Below are 20,125 nucleotides of genomic sequence, written 5' to 3'. Positions count from 1 at the left end.
GTATGGCATCTGTCTGATGGTCTTAGACGGGTTTTTTTGTTTCCTCTCAGATCTGAAGAGATTTGGGATGTAACTGTGTAGTCAGCGCATTATTTGTTTGAAATGACAATATAGAGCTCAATAAAACAAGATAGTATAACCCGAAAATTCCTAGTTTCTCTCATACATCTTTAAACTAGATTTTATTACAAAATGCAATTTTTTTTCTTAAATGAATAAAAAAAAATCCACTAGAGGTGGACGGTAAATAACGGTAAATCAATCTGGACAGATATGAGTCAATGATCAGCAATCTAGTATCATTGATGTAAAATTGATCCTGAGCAAATTAGCTTAAAAACATGGGAAGAATGCAGTTAGTACCTTCAGAAAGAAATTACAAAATAAATTAAGTAGAAATTAGTAAAATGTATGAGGAAATTGCCTGAAACATAGCAACAAAAAAAAGGAAAATCAAAGTCTAATAAGGAAATGACCTGAAATAAGTGCTTCAAAACACTTATATTCTGTAACATAATTTAAAATGTATATTATAAATATAGTTTAAGATATTTTTCCCTGTCCTTTCTATATATGGTTTCCTACTTCTATCCATTCCTTGTAATGTGCAGAACAAAGCTTGCAAAGTTGCTCATTGCTTTTCTCTCCATGTTTTAAAAGACATCAAACCAATTTGCTCCGTTTTCAAAGACTTGTGAAAGGCGCATCACAAGAAAAGTGATGGGATTTAAATCGAATCAAAATCACACCCTGACGGCAAAGAATTGATGTAATATCTTATCAATTTAGCTTTATTTTCATTTCAACATACAGTTGTTGTGCAGAGCAGAATGAGGAAGCGCTTCTCAGAGATGTCGGGTGCAAAATACAGAATAAAAATCATCATGAGAAGACGCGCTAAAAATAAACACTGAAAACACCCTTGCAAAAAGACTACACTAAAACCAGACTGTTACTAAAAATACTGTTACTAAAAAATAATAATAATAATTATCGTGATGAAACTTATGATTTGCACCGCTAATTAAGAGGCAGCATGAATGCAAACTCAAGTCAGTGGAAAATGGAAACGATGACAAACTGAAGCAGTTTTGCTTCAGACAGCTCAAACTGAGGCGAGGAGAAGTCTGCATCCAGACATATCCAGTTGAATGTTTCAACTTAAGTAAAAAGTCGTTATTTTTGAGTCGTATGAATACACAGAGCACACACACAGGAGCAGGAGATCGACCATCGACTGCTAAAGGCTGCAAAAACCGACTGAAAAACACACCAGCGGTCAGAGTGGTTCTTGGCTCCCGCTTTGCAGTGCGGACACAGCCTGTTGATAGAATTAAATTGATATTTTCATCCACTAAAAACAAAGAAAGCTTCACTCAGTGTAGCTCATCTATAAGTGACGGTTCAAGCTAATGCCCTTCTTCAAATTTACTTCATTTTTTTTTATTGCTGTCTTTTATCGGTTCAGCAGCTACCTTTAACAGTTTTGTGTATATGCAACTACTATGCATTTTTTGATCACTTTTTCTGTTCCACCACTCGTTTTATTACTTTGGAATAATATGAAATATTGTTTCACCCATGATAAACACCTTTGATTTAAATCCTGTGGCAGCTCTCCCTGAAGTCATGGCCTCTGTTCTCTCTCAAATGGCTGTCAATTTTTTTGTAAGGAAACATTTCCGTGGTGGTTTGGGGCAGCTGCACATAATGTGCACGCTATAAGGTTTGACTGCAGCTTATTCCATCTTGGCTCATCGCTAGTTAAAAGCCATTTTTGGAGCAGAGACGTACTTTTTAGGACGTGCTATTACAGGAGGCACAGATTTGAGATGCATCTTACAAAACAGTCTGCTTTCCCCTGAGGTTTATTTTTAGCATTTACAGTGGCCGTTAAAATCTTTAGCTTCTTACATAATATGTAGTCTGTTACTCGCTGCACTGCTTTAATTTTTGTGAGTTTTTTTGTTTGTTTTGTTTTTCATGAAGATTTTATAATCTAACTATAAAGCACAAATTATGTAAGAGCAGCCTCAGGTTCTCCAGCACTGCTGCTCCAGTTATCATTTAGGTTCACTATTTTTTTCCCCAGTGCTTCGCAGCGTTGAGTACCACTCTGTACATTTTATGTTGCATGTGTAAGCCAACCAAGAGGACAATATAAGTCAATCTGTGAATATGTTTAGTTAGGACACAAAAAAACAGCTTAAGCCACACTTAACATTATAGTCACGTTATAATGCAAGCAGTGGTGAGATACTGTAAGCTTGTATTCGGTATCATGATTAGATCCTCTTGAACCACAAGCTCAGTGACAAATTAAACCTTTGAAACCTAAGAAAAGTGGCTCGATTTCTTTGAGAAAACATGGGAAGAAGTAACAAGTTACAAGAAAATTACATAAAGTAAAAGTTGTTAAAGATGTATTGTAATATATTTTTTTAAATGTTTAAAAAAAAAACCAAAATTATGTAATCGAATAAAATAAGTAATTTTATTTTATTTTTTAAAATGTTGATAATAATTCTAATAATAATCTAAATGTAGTTTTCTGGACATTTTTCCAGATTTTTTTTATTATTGTCTCCTAATAATTTCTCTCTCTCTAAACACATTTTCAGGTCAATGTCCTTTTCCCTAATTTCTTGCAATTTGTGGGACGTTTTTTGCTAAATTGCTCATTGTCCTTTTAGTCTTTTTTTTTAAAAATAAATCAAACCAATTTGCTCACATTTAAAAGGTTTAAATACACATGAAAAGAGCATAAGAAAACTGATGTTTTGTTTTTAATTAACTTCATTAAAGTCTTAATTCATGCTTATATTTTTGTGGTTGATTTAAATTTTAGTCTCCCAATATTTATCTGCTCTACCTCATTAAAACATTAGGTTTTATGACGAGGACATTTCCCCTAAATACTTAATAAGATTACACTACTTGGAAAACTGTTGATCAGCAAATAATAAAAATGAACAAATAATTGCGGAGTGTGTATTATTTTAGCCACGTTAATCCAGTCATGTGTGTAAGATGTCGCCTTTTAATGTTCGTTTTTTGCTGCCTTTAGGTGGGGGCCCGCCGTTCATCCTGGCGCGTCATCTCCAGCATCGAGCAGAAGACGGAGGGGAACGAGAAGAAACAGCAGATGGCTCGCGACTACCGTATAAAGATCGAGTCTGAGCTCCAAGAAATCTGCCACGACGTGCTGGTACGGAGAGGGATGGGGAGAGGGCAGGCAGGGAGCGAGGGAGTGTGAAGATGGAGAGATGATGGGTGGTGATGGTGGGCAGGGAGGAGCGGGACAGACGGTATAAAGACGGAGCGGTAGAGGACGAGGGAAATATGCAGGAAGGAAGCAGACCAGAGCCTCCTGGCTGAGGAAAGAATAGCAGTCACATGATGTTACTGGTGGAGACATAAAAACGTTGCTAGCAGCAGCACTGATAGCTGTTAAGAGTTGTCAAACAAAGCTCTAATTCTGTTTTAACCTTTGTCATGATGCCTCACTGTGGTATCTTTGCTTCATTTTTTTATATTTAATAGCTTCAGAGGCAAAAGAGTGCTTAAAGGCGGCATGTGGTGTGTGTGTGTCCAGAGGGGGAGGTGGACTGCTCGTATATAGATTCAGAAAGACTTTTTTTTCTTCATGAATACATTTTATGAACCTGTTGTTACTACTGCATCTTATTTTTGAAAGTGGCGTCTGTCGGCCGAGGCCTGAGCAGGTGTTCAGAAAGTAAATAGTGCTGCATTAAGAAAAACAAGCGAGGGGCTGCTCGTGTGGGAGTGCTGCTGCAGGTGGGAGGTGAGAGGATGAAATATGATCCAGGAAGTCCAGTTTAAGTAATAAATCCGTGAGCTGTAAGGCTTATCAGAAAGAAAAACACTGCCCAGTGGTTTATTATAGAACGAGTTTCCACAGCAGTCATTTCATTTTTTGTCGTATCAGTTCTGATGCACACAGAATTACACGATGTTACTGCAAATTAATTTACTTAGATTGTGTGTGCATTTATTGCGGATGCAATGGTTTATCAGCAGATATTCCGCTTTGTTGACTGGCATCAGCCAATGAGCAATTTAGATGAAATTCACCGCCTTAATTGGTGTTAAAATGACTTCATCTTTCAAAAGTCCTAAAAATGGTCAGACATGGGGAGTTGGATATTCTGATTATTTTTTATTTATCTGTGGTGCATTGTAAAATCTCTAAATAATTGGTAACATCTACTTTTTAGCTAATAATTTCAGTAATTCCTCCTCTTAAACTCGTCACGATGAGAGTCCAGGCAGTGGAGAAATACGAAATCACTAAGAAAACCAGAAACGCCAGATATGTCCTACTACTGGTTAACCAAATAGATACTTCTATGATAATATGATATGTACACTGTCTTACATGTGTTACACTCTAAAATGTGTTCTTTCATTCAACATTTGATGTAGATAATCTCACTCATTCACTAGACGCAAAAACCGTCATGTTTTATATCACAGTCAACATTTGGGCGAAGTAAAAATTTTCTTGGTGAATAAATGACAACAAAAACAAAGTTAACAAACACAACAAACGTTGATAATGGCTATTGGTCAGGATTTTCACAGTTGTGCCACCTTACATTTGTTTTCACACACTGTGTTGCCGGGTGATGTTACAAGAGGAAATCAAGGTGCCGGATGACTCAGCACATTTGCAGACACATTAGTCTGATTATTGTTGATACACGCACACACCCTGAGGGCGTCGGTACGTGCTTGTCGGTCGGTTACTTTCCTTCAGTTTTTGTGTAAACAGAGTGCAACACAGAGAGCACTTTCTAAGAAAGCTTGTCACAAAGCGTGTTTTAAATACCCGCTGCATCTCGTTTCCACGACGGCTTTTCGTGCCTTCAGGTGCAGCCATTTAGATGTCTGACGACATTATTTAAACGAGTTCAGTTTGAGCATGTCCTCGCCTTTACGCTCACAGCCTGCTTTGGATTAAAGGATAAGATTGTGCTCAGCAGACATTAGCACAGGGTTCGCACAGTCATGACACCTAGAAATAGCCATTTTCAGGCCAGGAAAGGTTTTGGCAAACTGAAAAACCCTGAAAGTTTTGGAAAAGTCATTGAATTTTGTTTCACAATAATCCAACAAGAATTTCAGCTTGTTACAGTTTCTGGCTGTGATGAATGGTATTATTTTTGGCGATTTTAAAAGAAAGCATGTCCATACATTTTTTTTCTTTAAAAATTGTTCAAAACTTTTCCTTCAAAATTTTTGGTGATTTCTAAAAAAAAAAAAAAATGGAAATTTTTTTCTTTAAAAATTTCTTTTGATTTTGATTTCACCAAGTTGACCAAAACATGGAAGGCATGTTTTCTTTATGAATCAGCAGTAAAAGAAATTCGAAATACAGCCATTTAAAGATGTATGTCCCTTCCCAGTTTTTTTTTTTAAATCATTGACATGCCTTCCCTTTTGCACCACCCTTCCCCTCTCAGAAATATCAAACAGTCCCTTAGTTATATTGAAATTTTCACTTCTGTCAAAATGAAACAATGTCTTTAACCAGTTTAGTTACTTACCTAAACTCCACAGAGGCTCCAGCTTCATCACGTGTCCCACCGTCACTGCTGCCACCTGAAACAAAAGTGTTTCATGTAAGTCTCAACAAACCCAAGTAACAGATTGTGTTTTAGGTTGTGAATCTGGATAGAAACTCCTCAATCGGTAACAAAAACAATCATTAGCAGCTTTTACACTTCCTGTTCAAGCCGGGAATCACACACTGGAACAGCGTGAAGCTTTCGTTCTCTGGTTCTGTTTAAAAATGCAAAGGACGGACTTAGCAGCGTCCCTACAGCTCAGTGTCTGTGTAAAAACAGCTAATGTGTCCACTGACGGTCTCGCATGAGGTGCCTCTGGGGGGAAAGGGAAATACAGTGACTTGCACTTGAGACACAAAAAATAGTGTTTTTTAAGTTTAATCCCTGAAAGCCAGAGTGTGATTTGTTTATTCATCTGTCAACACCAAAATCTGTTATGATCAGTGTCGTCTTAACACTGCAGGGCCTCAGAGATGAGAGCTAGACTGAGCTGAACACTCAATCAGCTGTGAGAGTTCACAGATGCTGTCAGTGTGCAAAATCTATCATCGGCACTAAAAACAGTCAGGTCTTTGATTTGAGTCCTCATGAACAACCGTCACACCGCCAGGTCCCGGCTAGGTTAGAATAGAAATTGCTCAAGGTCAAGCCACAGTCAAATTTTTAGCGCCTGAGCAGACTTCTAATAATATCTTCAAGGTCAAACTGGAAGCCTCTGCAGTGATGTGGTGCTGTAGGAATGAAGGGAGGGAAGGACGGGTGGAGACATGCTGTCCTTAAAGCAGCAGGAAAGCTTGGAGGAGGAAAGCTTTGTAGCATCTGCTGGACCAAAATATGTTTGTGACCTTGATTTAGGAGATGTTGCCAACATAGAAAATAGATATTCTTTCTCATTTTGTTTTTTTTTTATACTTATTGTATGCGCAATCTGCAGCTAACTGACTTTAACTCCAGTGAGAAGCAAACAGCCCAGTTTAATACGTCCAAAAAACTGCTATAAAAACTAACTGCATGGGGACCAGGCTTCTTGAGAAGCGAGACATTTGTCAAAATGTGCAGTCATATCTGGCTTGTAAAAGGGACTGGGCGTTTAATTGTGACAGGCTTATATAAGTTTTATTGTAGATTTGTCATAATTCGATCAATATTGAGAGTAAGTGCTAACTACATGTGAGCATGACTTTGAAATACATTTTGGACACTTAAAATGAGTAAAATCTTATTTCATTGTACAGCTGCATGCAGTGTGCTTTGCTTAGCGCCTCCTTGCTCCAAAATCTATGATGAGACACGAGCACTCATCATCGCCCGACATCATAGTTTGTTTTTACTCCGCTCTGCTCCACTCCTTAAACCTAGCTTCAGCATCAGTGTGGACTTAAAATGAGGAAAGATTCAGGCGGATACGGTGCTCTGTAGTGATTGGTTACGGTAAATCAAATCATCATCATGTCGGACTGAAGATGGAAAAAGAGTTTGACAAGTCTCTGTCTGATAACTCAAATCTAGAAATTACTTAAAATACTCATTTATAGTTGGTAGTCTTATTGTACAGCTAACAGCAGACTGCTGTGCTGGCTGGATAGGTTTACTACAAACATGATTTAGGGAACAACCAGAATGGATGCGACACTGCTCAGGACGCTCCACAACCTGGCAGCGAGGAAGCAGCGTGATGCTCCTGCTTGTCATTTTTCGGTTGATCTCACAGCTCTGTCGGTGGGCGTGTGAGCCACCACAGACCTCTGACTGCCTGGTTTGTCATGCTGAGTGGGCACTGCAGCAGCTGAAGGAGCAGAGACGGGGGGAAGTGAAGGAAAAGTGTCTCTGAATCAGTTTGATGACACGGATAGATGTCTTTAATGATGAGATAAAGACATTCCCCCATTTTTTTTTTACAATGTTAGTTTATATATTGTGAGATTTTCTGGAAAATCAGTTGATAAAGTTTATGATAAAATAACCAGACTGAAATTAATATCATAAACACCTAAATCTAAATCAAATTTCTTAATCACATTAGATGCATTTACACTGCCTGTTCAAGGCAGGAATATCACGCCGTTATGCCGCCTCGCCTTTCTGTGTGTAACGTCTGATAGCAGAAAAGGGTGACAGAGTAGTCTCGTAATGTAAAGACGTGATGGGTGTGACGTTTTGACGATGTGATTATGCGTACAAAAGGAAGAAGATCAGCAGCCTTAAATGTTTGCAAACTGAGAAAACAATTAGGTTCAGGAGCCTTTTAGCCAACTAGTGCAGGACGAGATCAGCCACCATGTAACAGAGAGGGTAAATGATTGGGATTGACACGTTAATGTCGTCGCTATTGTGTAGAAAGAGCTGCCAACGCATATAATTATATGTCATGCTAGAGGCGGACGCTCCTGTGTTAAACGTCACACCCGTCATGCCTCTTGTTTTTGGGATGCAGCGATGCAGTGTATAATCACGCAGTGGAGCAGAATGATGCCGCCATCATTTGGTTACGTGTAAAAGTTATTATTAAAGGGGGGACCCTGTGTGGCCCTATAGCACAATCTCTGTGTAAAAGCAGCTACTCGTGTAAAACTTGTCATACCACAGCACCTGGAGGTGGAGGGAGAAGTTACAGGACCGTGAACAGCTGGCAGCCAGCAAAGGCAGAGACTGTGGGGAAAAACTGCACTTTTTTTTTTTTTTTAACATCTAACTTTGTGAATTATTTTGACCAAACTGGAGCTGCTGATTGTTTGAACCGTTTAAATGATGTGTGTTTTATGATTTTTTATTACAAGTCAATTAAGCCTCGTCAGTCATCTGTGATCAAGAGAAAGTTGAATTCAAAAGGTATACAGTTGTATTTAATAAGGAAAATAAGTGTGAGAATTAGGGGTCAACAGATTAGCGACCTGGCTGATTATTGAGGCCGAAATTTGGCATTTTGACAGTTATCTGTATCGGTATTTTGTTTTAAATGATCGCTGATAAAATTACATAATTAAAATGTGCGAATAAAGTGTCAGCATGGGAGAAACTTTTACTTTGTAAAACCTTAGGCAGATATTTTTATTTTTCATTTAAATTTTCACTTGACTTTATAAAACAAAAAGTTGCTGGGAACTTGTCAGTTTGTTATCTTTGAAATTCTACGAAGTGACAGATTTTTATTTTTTTGTAAATTCAAATCAGTTCCAAATATCAGTTATCGGTCTCAATAACTGCTAATAATCGGTATCCGCATCGGCCCTGAAAAACCAAAATCAGTCGACCCCCAGTGAGAATATTACTTTTATTTACCATTATGTGGCTTTCTACGGTGTATTTATTAATCTGACAGGCTGAAAGTAAGCAGCACACATGCCCATGGGGCTGGGATTTATACAGTCTATTACCGTAAAAATGAAATATCAGGTAACCGCCCGAGCCTACTGAGCGTTATCGTTAGTCAGTATCTCCTGTGTCCCCACACACCCTCCGAGTCATTGCACACTTGATAGCCTCAGTGCCACACCTTACACAAACAAAGGCTGCGTTGCACAGACATGCATTCGTAAAACATTCTGTAATCAAACTGTCAGTGAACTTGAACACTGGCAGGTTTTTTTGTGCCGTTGCTGAATAAAAACAGGGGTCTTTGTCTATATTTCTGTGTCTAAACTCTTCTGGTCTTCCGTCTGTTTCAGAATCTGCTCGACAAATTCCTCATTGCCAATGCAACTCAGGCGGAGAGCAAGGTGTTCTACCTCAAAATGAAAGGAGACTACTATAGATACCTGTCAGAGGTGGCCTGTGGGGACTCAAAGAAGGGTGAGTGTGTGGGTTTGAGTCGTCAAAGCAGCACTTTGTCGGGGAAAATAAGTAAGGTGTTATTCCTTTATTAAAGGAAGAGAATGGGAGTGTAGCTGCAGCATTTCTCATCATTTAGGATACTGAGTTGAACAGCAGCCCTGGAGCTCAGTGGGATTCAGTGTCCCACTAATGGACAGCTGAGCAGAGTGATGTTTGCTGAACCCTGTTAAAGAGAGGATTCCTCACTCAGTCAAATCAAAGCCGATGGACGGCGTCCTTTTTATTGCTCAAACAGACGTCAGTTGTTATTTGCTGTGTCGCTCAGAGTAAATATTCCTTTTCAATAAACAGAACTCGGTAAATATTTGTATTGCTTGCAGTTAAGAGACCATTTTATTGCTAAAAGTTTGAAGCTCCCTCCCCCAATCAGGGTATGAAATTAACACCTGCCAAATGTGGCTAAATTGTTGGCAGTGGTGTGTAAAATCTTCTGCCGTTTTCGCGTACAGAGAAAAGGCACAACAGAAACGCTCATCTTTAAGATAAACTCTATTAAAGTCACTCGCAACGGCGTTCCTGATTTCTAACCAGTTGCCATCAGTTAGGACGTCCCAATCAACGTCTTTTTTAACCCAATCCAGATCCAAGTCATGAGTGTCTGCCAAGTCCTGATCCAATACTTGTATTTACCTGGATAATGCAGCTGCACCATGCACACTTCAAGCTATTAAAAGTGACTAATATCAGTCGGTTGTATATGCTTGAAATGTTTTAGCTCTGCAAAGCAAGACAAGAAAAAATGTCTGCATCCAAACAGTTCCTTAAGGCCTTTTTTACAAACTATTTTTTATGGCTCTTATCACACTTCCACTCAGCATTTTTTTCAACAAACAAAGTAAACAAACTAAACTGTGTCTTCAGAAATTACTCTCAAATCCACCTAGTTTAGTGTTGTAATAAAAATACAGAACGTTGTAAATTGGTTATATAATAACAATGCCACTTTAAAGCAGCATGTAGCTTAACTTCAACATTCCCAGTCACAACAACCAAAATTGGTCACAGTTTCACTTATTACAGCGTTATGGTAAAACTTGTTGGCTGAAAATGAAGTGTTTGCTGCTCTGAGTTTGGTAGAGGCTGATGTTGTCATGTTAAACATCACGCCTCTTTTGCCAGAACGGGCTACATATGCACCAATCTAAAAAAAAAGATATTAATCAAGTGTTGGCTTCTTTTTTTTCACTTGTTTTTCACTACAAAAGATATACACTAAAAAAAGATATATGTCAGATCTGTGATGCAATAAAACTATTTGTGTCTTCACAACATGTACTGTAAAATTAGGCACATGACATGTTAGCAGCATTTCAAGACTTTAAAGCATATTTTAAAATATGCTAATAATAATAATAATATGTAAATTGCAATTATTTTGGTCAAGATAAATCGTGACAAGAAATGTTTGTATCATCCCGTGCCCAGTCACAGGGTTGGCATCTACACATATCTACAGTGTTGATTCAGTGCAGAATTATAAACCGGGCTTTAGTCTTGTTTGTTGCCCAATACCAAAAAGTTGTTGCTATCAGAGGAAATATTCACTGCAGGTCTCAGCAAACAAGCTCCTCTTGAGATTTTAGAGAGTTTGTTGATGTGTCATTGATACAAATGGTCAGGATCACAGTGTGTTGTAAAAAAACGTGACTGGTGGTTATTTGTGTTGTAAAGACACGGTGGAGAACTCTCAGCAGGCCTACCAGGATGCCTTCGACATCAGCAAGAAGGACATGCAGCCAACACACCCCATCCGGCTCGGCCTGGCCCTCAACTTCTCCGTCTTCTACTACGAAATCCTCAACTCGCCCGAGCAGGCCTGCTCTCTGGCCAAGCAGGTGAGTGCACGACACTTTGTTTACTCACATAAGAGCACTCAGGGTTCATAAAGTCATTAAAACACCTGGAAAAGTCATGGAATTTGCAGATGGCAATTTCCAGGCCAGAAAGTTATGGGACAGTCACCAAATTTTGTTTTTTTCACACCTGTATAACATGATGTGTTCAAGAACAGTGGGAAATTTGGAAATCCAATAATAATTTCTGTTTTGTTTTGTTTTTCTGTGAGAAAGGGTGTAATTTTTGGCGATTTGAAGACATGTTTTTCTTCAAAAGCCAAATTTTTTTCTTTAAAAATTGCCCAAAAGAAATTTAAGAAAAAAATGAATACAACATAGTCAACGTTTAAATGTGTATGCCCCCCCCAAGCCAAAATTAAAAACATAAGTCCCTCTAAGTGCTTAAAATGATTTGCTCCACCTTCTTCCCAATAAAAACAAATAATCCCAAAGTTGTATTTAAATCTTCAGTTCTAATCTTGTTCTCAATTCATTTTTTTATTCTAATATTGAAAAAAGCTGTTAAATCGTAAAAAAAGAACCGATAAGGTGCATCGATGGTCATTTCAGAGAGCGCACGCTCTTTAAAGTTTGCCTTAAGGTCGTGGAACTTTATTGGTAAAACGTGTGTATGAACCCTGAGTGCTTTTGCATTTTTGCTTGGTCGTCCATTTCGGACCCTATTCTCACGTTTGCTTTTCTTTCCGAGTACTATGAGTACTAGAGTAGTATGAGATACTAGAGTGCGAATGCAAGAACTCCAACCTGTGTGTAAAAAAGTTCTGAGAAGGACTGACACGGCTGAACCTCTCTGTTCACCCCCGCAGGCTTTCGACGAGGCGATCGCCGAGCTCGACACCTTGAACGAGGACTCGTACAAAGACAGCACGCTGATCATGCAGCTACTAAGGGACAACCTCACTGTGAGTACACACTCTGACACAACGATTTCCACAACCACTGAGAAACGGGGACGTGTAGCGAGAAACTGGACTGACAGAAAAGTGCAGATGCTGGTGAAACCAAAAACATCCCCAAAAAGCAGCAGTCAGAGCGACGACGGCACAGTGTGTGTGGATCTTTAACCACCTGCCAACTTTCACACAACTTTTCAGTACAACAACCTTCATTTAAAGGACACTTTCCTGTTTTCCAACCAGCTTTGCATTAGAAGTATGAAAAGTATGTATAAATACAGGCTGTAACTTTGCATTTTTTCCCCAATATTTTTCCAATCAGGCATCTGACGAATAAGGTCTAATGGTAATTATTATTGTTAATATTACAGCAGTTGCGTGGAAATAAGGCTAATTTTAAAACACACCACTATTATTATTGTTTAAAAGAGAAGGAGATGATTGAATAAAATACTTACATATTAATGAGACAAGTTCTTAATATTTATTTGGGGGTAAATTAATTGTTAGTTTGATCTAGAAAAAAAATAATGGATAGGTACAGCCGTGATATTTTGGCTTACACACACACACACACACACACACACACACACACACACACACACACACACACACACACACACACACGGAGGTGTAGTATGTTTCAAAGATATGATATTGATAAACAACTGAAATATCACCATAATAACACAAATAAATTGCCATTGTATTTGATCTCATATCTGCATATTTTGCAAACAGCAGGTTTTTTATCACAAATGTCTCAGTTTTTACAAAAGCCAAAAATATGTCCAGACCTTGGACCGCTAACGCTCTACACGCGGTCAGAGCACCCGAGAACGGACCAGAGTAACGTTTACAGTTATTTACCATTATTAGTGCGAAAACATACATCCACATAACAACGTTTGAGGTGCTAAATACAAGCAGCAAACTCTTACGATACAATCGATGACCGCATTGAAAAATGATTTTAGATCGATACAGGTCACACTAGAAGGACGACTTGCCGTTTATCGATGTGGTTGGTCGCTGTGGTTTTTATCAAACGTGACTCAAACATAAAGAAAATGTGCGTTTGTTGTGTCACGACAAATCGTCACGTCCTTCTCTGCAGCGATGAGACAACTGAAAGATGTCTTTTCTGTTTTTTTTTTTGTTTTTCTGCAGCTGTGGACATCAGAAAACCAGGGAGACGAGGGCGAAACCGGCGAAGGAGAGAACTAGAGCGCACTTCACTGTTAACCCATCCCCACTCTCTTCCTCCTCCTTTTATCTCTCTTCCTCTTTCTTCTCTTCTTCCTCTCTTCGTACACATAAACAGCCCGTTCATTCCCTCGTCCCACTTTTTCAAGCCTCCCGACTTCCCTTCTGTATAACCAACAGCATGAATAGTACCTGACCTTCACAGACATATTTAAAAATAAAGAAATATTAATGCAAGGAGGTGGGAAAAAAGAACTCCACCACCCCATCATCCCTCCTCCCGCCCTCCCCTCAATCATGGCACTCCAAGGCCGGCCAGCGGGCTAAACCCACCGGTCAGTCTAGTCTTATAGCACGCAGGGCGGGTTTTTATCCAAAACTACTAAATTCTTTTTAGAGCCCACATTTTTTACCCTCTTCGTTTCCTCCCTTTGTCCTCCCCTCACTCCTCTTCCCTCCTTCCTAACATTTCAGTATGTGGTCTCACCCCTGACCCTCTAATGAGAACGCACATATATAGCTGTCCACCCACCCTCCGCTCTGTTAAGTTAATGTACTTCCATAGATGTCCATGACCCCTCCCTCCTCCCCCCTCCTCGCTCTAGTGAGTTAACGCACTCATATAGTTGTCCATCCCTTCTCTTTTGGCTTTTCTTAGTGTACTGGCGAATGGCTGGTGTTATTCCACTTTAAACAAAACAACAAAAAAATGGTTATTAAACTGTCCGTTTATTTTCAACAAACACTGTGATGCTTAGTTTTTCCTCCACCTCGCCACCAGATCCTCCGTTTGACGACAGTTTTCAGCTGGGAGGGGGCGTGTTTGAGCAGCAGTGCAATTCTGCTGAGGTTTATACAGAAGGGTCCTCCTACAAGGCTGTATTGTGACACTGACAAATCTAAAAACAAGTGTTTTACCTGCTGTGTAATCAAACACTCACTGTTTTTTTTTTTATTTTCTAACTGAGACCCGGCGTTTTACTCGACGCCATTCTGCATATTTTCAGTTCGGAGCTAATTTTAAATCATTAAAAATAAAAAAGAAGCATACATTCCATCTTAATGTTTGAGATTTTAGACATTTTCACAACAGACGGGACCTGCCTGCTCCCTCCAGTCGAGGTGCTGTTGAACATCAGTACCTCTGTCCCTAAAATCTAACATGTCCATTTCCCTTTCGCGATTGCCCACCCCCCCCTCCCCTCCCTTTTGTGTGTGTGTGTGTGTGTGTGTGCATAACGAATCAAACTTCTTTCCGGTTTTTGAGAACTGTAAAATTGTAAAACATTTTTAGAGCTTAACTGTAAATCTGTCTTTTGGAAAACAAAACGGTTTGTCGATGTTGTTCGTTAACACCTGCTTGCAATGAAAACCTTGAAGCCGTTACAGTCAGCTGCTGTTGTTTAATGCTTTTTTTTTTTTTTTAAACCAGAACATTTTTTGGTACTTTTTTTGTCTCCCCTCCTCCTTTATGCCCCATTAACTGCTTGTACTGACAAGTCCAGAGAAGTCTTTAGTTCCCACTCGCTGCTGAATGATCTGCCAACAAGAACGCATGCCGACATTTATCACCTTGTAAATCTACCACGAGCATCGAGCGGGGAATTCTGCACTCTGTGGATCGACACTTTAACGTCCTGCTTTCTTGTTTCCAAAATATGAACGGCGGGGGGGTCAGGTATTGTTCCTGTGACCCGACTGTTTCGTCTAAGATGATCACGATTATCCAGAGTATCAGACTTATAAACAAAAGATGACGGTTGTTCTTGATCTTGAAGAAGAAAAAACATCTAAATCCGTGATCTCACTACAGGGTTCCTGCACATTTTCATAGACAGAATTTCAAAACTTTTCCATGGTTTTTCAAGGACAGTTTTTTTCCCTTGCCCCACTTTTTCAAACTGATTCATTCAAACATAATTTCCGTTTCCTAGAATGTAAGTAAGAAATGAAGACAGTATGTGATAGTTAATCGAATCATCACATGGATGCAGCTACAGAAAAAAAATCATTCAGTTACGTAATATGACGCAGGTTATCTACGGAAGATTACTGTAACAATTTCATACAAAACAACAAAATTCAAGACTTTTCCAAAGATTTCTGTGATATTCTGAAACATTTGAAAGACGTGTTTTTATTTAATGGCTTTTTTATTATTCTTTTATTTTATAGAATACAGCCATTTTAAGTCATACGGCCCTTCCTGGACGCCAAAATAAAAACAGGTCTCTCCCCAGTGCTTAAAAAAATATTTGACATACCTCCTTTCTTTGCACCACCCTTTCCCCTCTCAAATAAGTTATATTTTAATATTAAGTTCTAATCCTTTTCTGAATTCATTAATTTAAAAAAAATAATATGTATTTAAAAAGCTATTATATAGTTATGGAAGAATAAAGAGTATCTATGGTCTTGAAAATTTGCCTCAAAGTCATGGAAACCTTTTGGTAAAAATGTTTATGAACCTTGTAATAATGTTTGGGAACCCTGAAGGAGTTTAATCATTTTCCACCGCTCGCCTGATCGGGTTTACCTGAATCCGAAAACTTAGATTCAATACTCTCTGCGAGTCTTACTTTTTCAGCTGAACTCATATGACTTGTTTTAAATTTCGAGAAAAAAAAAACAAGTAAGCAGTGATGTGAAGCGTCGGCCTTTGAGGCAGTTTGAGTCCACAACAGGTACGTGCGTAGAAGGAGCCAAATCTCCCCGTCAGCCGATCAGCCAATCATCTGTTTGTGGAAGAAATCCTGTAGTTTGGATTTTCAGACTAGAGTACATAAGCGCCTCTGCCTTTTAGATGATACTTTTGACTGCATTCAGAAAAGGGAAAAACACTCAATCGGCAGATAACGGTACGTTTTTCCCGCTCATTTACAGTATGAATTTTAAATGGTAAATAAGACGCCTTGTGGTTATTTAATCGTCTGCATTAGGGAGATAATTCAGATCCCAAATTTGGAGAGGTTTAAGGGGATGTTAGCGACCATAATGCAGACCTACAAGTCTGTAAACGGCCCTAATTTTCTTAAAACGTCAATTTTATTCCTTATCCACTCAGTGTCACAATAACCTTGTCACTAACCATCTCGACATTCCACTCTTTAGGTGTAGAAAAGTCATGTGTCTCAATGTTTTATTTTCTTTTGCTGGGGACAAATGTTTTCATGCACTGAAGTTTAAAAAGGTTAAAAAATATTCCTCCCTGCCGCTCTTTTTCTCGTTAGCTGAACAAAAAGGCAGTTATTCTACGCTTTCTAAGGAAAAAATGATCCCATGCAGTAGTGAATGTGGCACCGAGCCTGTCTGTATATCTGGTATCTCAAATCATTTTGTTTTTACTGACCAGTATTATGCTTAAAATAAAAAGGAAAAAAAAATAACCCAAAAAAACAACAAAAAAAAGTTTGCTTCTGTGACGGTTTTATTGCTTAGCGCGCACGTGGTTGTGAAAATTTAGACTTAGCTTAAGAACACCAATAAAAAAAATAAAATGACAAAAAAAATAAACCCCTTCGACACCTTCCCCCCCGACCCTGGTTATTGAAGTAATACTAGATTTGTGTATGTCTTTTAAAAAAAATCCAACTCTAGTTTCACCTTACATGTTATAAACAGGACAAAATGTAAAAGACAATTTAAAGTGAAATAAAGGTTTTATCAGTTCCGAATCAGCCCTGTTCTGTTTCTTATCACCACTAGCCTCTTAATGCCGCATGTTTTGGGTTTTTTTTCCACTTTATCCACATTGAGTTTACAGACTGAAGATTAAGAGCACGCAGAACGTCTAAGCTTCTCTGGAAAGATCTGAAAACGATGCAAGAAAGCGCTCGAGTCGCATAAAAAAACTGTGTAGAGTTTTTCAAAGGTTTGAGTTTCTCCGTCCAGTGTGAACACACCGACATTTGGGACAGAAATGCAAATATTCAGCAGGAAAACCAACTGTTGCTGTGTTTTCCTGGATGTCTGGGGCCGTACAACCGAGTGACAAATTCAAAAAGAAACTTCTTACAATTATTGCATTTTCTTAGAATTTCCCCTTAAAGTTAAGACTAGATCCTGGTAAAGATACAAGTTATTTAAAAATGATCTTAGCCCTTAGTATGGTGGAGTTTAAGGGTTACTATGAGGAAAAAAAAATTTTTTGAGACTGAGAATAAAGTTTTAATATCATGAGAAAAAAAGTGGTAATATTATGAGAATAAACTAGTAATATTACGAGAAAAAAGTCATAATTTTATGAGTAAATTCATAATATCACAAGAATAAAGTAATTTTACAAGAAAAAAGTAGTTAATTTTACAAGAAAAGAAGTCATGATTCTAAGATAATTAATTTATTTAATGAGAAAGGGTAAATTACATTATGAAAATAAATATATTGCCAGCAAACTATAAAACAGGCGAGACCACAAGCGGTCTCCTAGGAAACCATTGTTCCTGGTGTCCCCAGGTAACCTGTTTGTTGGCAATATATTTATTTCCGTTACATAATATCCCTTCTCATAAAAATACAACTTTATTCTCATAAAATTACTACTTTTTTACTTGTAAAATTACACCTTTATCCTTATAATATTACGAGTTTACTCTCATAAAATAACCTTTATTCTCGGAAAACTGCCACTTTATTCTTAAAATATTATGACTTTATTCTCATATTACGTCTTTATTCTTGAGAATCAAAAAAAAATTCTTTAACATGCCCCATGCGTTAGAGTTTCTTACACAAATGAGAAAACGGTGGAAAAGTTTATTCTTCATTCTTATTTTTTAGCTGTTTTAGCCGGGAGAAAGTTTAGATGGTTGTGATCCGCATTTCACAGCTAGATGCCACCAAATCCCTGTAAATTTTACAAACTTCACCTTTAACTAAAAAGCATTCCAGTGTGATTGGCTCATTTATCCAAATATATGCTTTGCGCTTTCCAGACTTTTTAGCTTGTCCCAAAACATAGTATGTCAAATGCAGTATGCCAAAAATACCAGGACTACATCCTGCACTGCAACATCCACAACTACACAAAACCACGACTACATCCGAATAGATTTTGCAGTCTGCAAACTTTTCTGGCTATTCTGACCAACAAGCCTCAGTGCAGCGGAAAATTCACCACATTGACTGAAAACAGCTGACAGAAGTCAAATTGCAAAAATAGTAATATTGTTTAAGTGAGAAAAAATAACTGCAGAGGTTACCAACAACCAAAAAAATAAATAATTATAGAAAAATGCATACGTAGACAAATTTTACTGTCATGAAAACAAAATGTTAAAATCCACATTGTATGCCATTATAACTTAAAACATGGTTCATACTGACAGTAGCAAGTCAAATTCAATCATTTTTTTAGTACTTTAAGGATAAAGTTGTTTTCTCCACAATCATTGGTTGCAAGAATTTTTTGAAAATTTGCAAATGAAGCAAAAATATGCTTCCAGGGCCTAATATATAATAAATAATCTCACATTATTTTTAGAAAAAAGGTCAGTTGAGACCATTACTGTCATTTTAATACTAGTCTATTTCTGCATGAAGATTTTCTGTCCATTAGAACGGACAAAAAACAAACATAAAATATCCTAATTTAAAAAATTGTGAATGCACTTACAGTTGAAATCCATCATTCAGATTTTTTTGTGTGTTTGGAAAATAATTTGGATCTGAATAAACTGAACACACGAGACGGACAGAGCAAAGACTTGAATATCATATGAATCCTAAAAGAATACCTAAAACACAAAATGACCATTTGTAAATCAGGTACTCACCACGTTATGTTGAATCTGTTATCTTTTTTTTTTGCATGCATGCATGCATCCACAGTTTCACAAAAAATCCAAAAAATGTGAAAAGTCCTCAGGAAGTGAAGTAAACGGAGACCACGTTTACCACAAAGTCTTTTTTTTATCCAGTCGTATGCTCGGTACTTCCCAAAAACATGCATTTCACTTAATACATCTGATTTCTAACACTTCTCTCTGAAAGCAGAGCGCCCTGACTGTGTCTGGCCGTGAGGCTGCGCTGACATGTCGGGGTCGACCTGATTGTGTGCACACTCACTTCATTGATCGCACCTGTGATCAATGATCCACGATGCTCTGATTACCTGGCAGCTGACACCAGCGCTGCTACACAAATGGTCATTTTGTGGGTGAAGTATTTAACTTTAACTCTTTGAAACCTGCATCGACATCAGTTTTCTTGTGCTGCGTTCAGACAGCATTCACAACATATTTAACCCTTTGAAATATGAGCAATTTGGTTTGATTTCTTTGAGGAAAAAGACATGGAGGGGGCAAAAGGCAATGACCAACTTGGCCAAAACTGTCCCATGAAATTGCAAGGAATTAGAAAAAGGTTACCAAAAAAAAATTTCCAGAATACTATATATTATTATCAGAATTTTATATTCAAAATCATGTTACAGACCAAATTGTACAGATTTTTTAAAAAATTTTGAGCATTTTTTTCTTTTTCTTTTTTTTTTGTTTGTTTGCTTACTTTCAGGTAATTTTCTTGATTTTTTCTAATAATTTCTTGCAAATTTTTGGGCCATGCCTTGTTAAGTTGGTCACTGCCTTCTCATCATGTTTTTGAAAGAAATCAAACCAATTTGCTCAGGTTTCAGAGGGTTCATTTATCTTTAAACTGTAGTTCAGATAAGATGTTTTTATAATTGTGCCCTGTGCTCCTTCTGTAAGTACCTTCTCATTTAAAACAAAATAGTTTTGCCCCCCCA

At 38.0% G+C, this 20,125-nt stretch overlaps 1 protein-coding gene and 1 long non-coding RNA gene across 2 annotated transcripts in view; one reads left to right on the top strand and one right to left on the bottom strand.

Moving 5' to 3' along the window:
- Positions 1 to 17,054, top strand: part of ywhaba (tyrosine 3-monooxygenase/tryptophan 5-monooxygenase activation protein, beta polypeptide a) — a 26,489-nt gene extending 9,435 nt beyond the window's left edge. Inside the window, exons 3-7 of the mRNA XM_042510148.2 lie at positions 3,068 to 3,208; positions 9,257 to 9,380; positions 11,094 to 11,257; positions 12,085 to 12,180; positions 13,345 to 17,054. Coding sequence (XP_042366082.1) covers positions 3,068 to 3,208; positions 9,257 to 9,380; positions 11,094 to 11,257; positions 12,085 to 12,180; positions 13,345 to 13,401 — 582 coding nt within the window. The 3' untranslated portion in view covers positions 13,402 to 17,054. The remainder of the gene's footprint in view (positions 1 to 3,067; positions 3,209 to 9,256; positions 9,381 to 11,093; positions 11,258 to 12,084; positions 12,181 to 13,344) is intronic.
- On the bottom strand, positions 8 to 20,125 carry LOC148190276 (uncharacterized). The gene is made up of 3 exons (XR_015774984.1): positions 19,155 to 20,125; positions 5,571 to 5,625; positions 8 to 1,321 (listed from the first exon to the last, which is right to left on the bottom strand). It is a non-coding gene; the product is annotated as an uncharacterized LOC148190276 (long non-coding RNA).

This window comes from Plectropomus leopardus, chromosome 2 (assembly GCF_026936395.1).
Source record: "Plectropomus leopardus strain MGB_pleo_1.0 chromosome 2, ASM2693639v1, whole genome shotgun sequence".
NCBI classification, from domain to species: Eukaryota; Metazoa; Chordata; class Actinopteri; order Perciformes; family Serranidae; genus Plectropomus; species Plectropomus leopardus.
The sequence above is the reverse complement of the archived record's forward strand: the minus strand, read 5'-3'. Positions and strand labels throughout refer to the sequence as shown.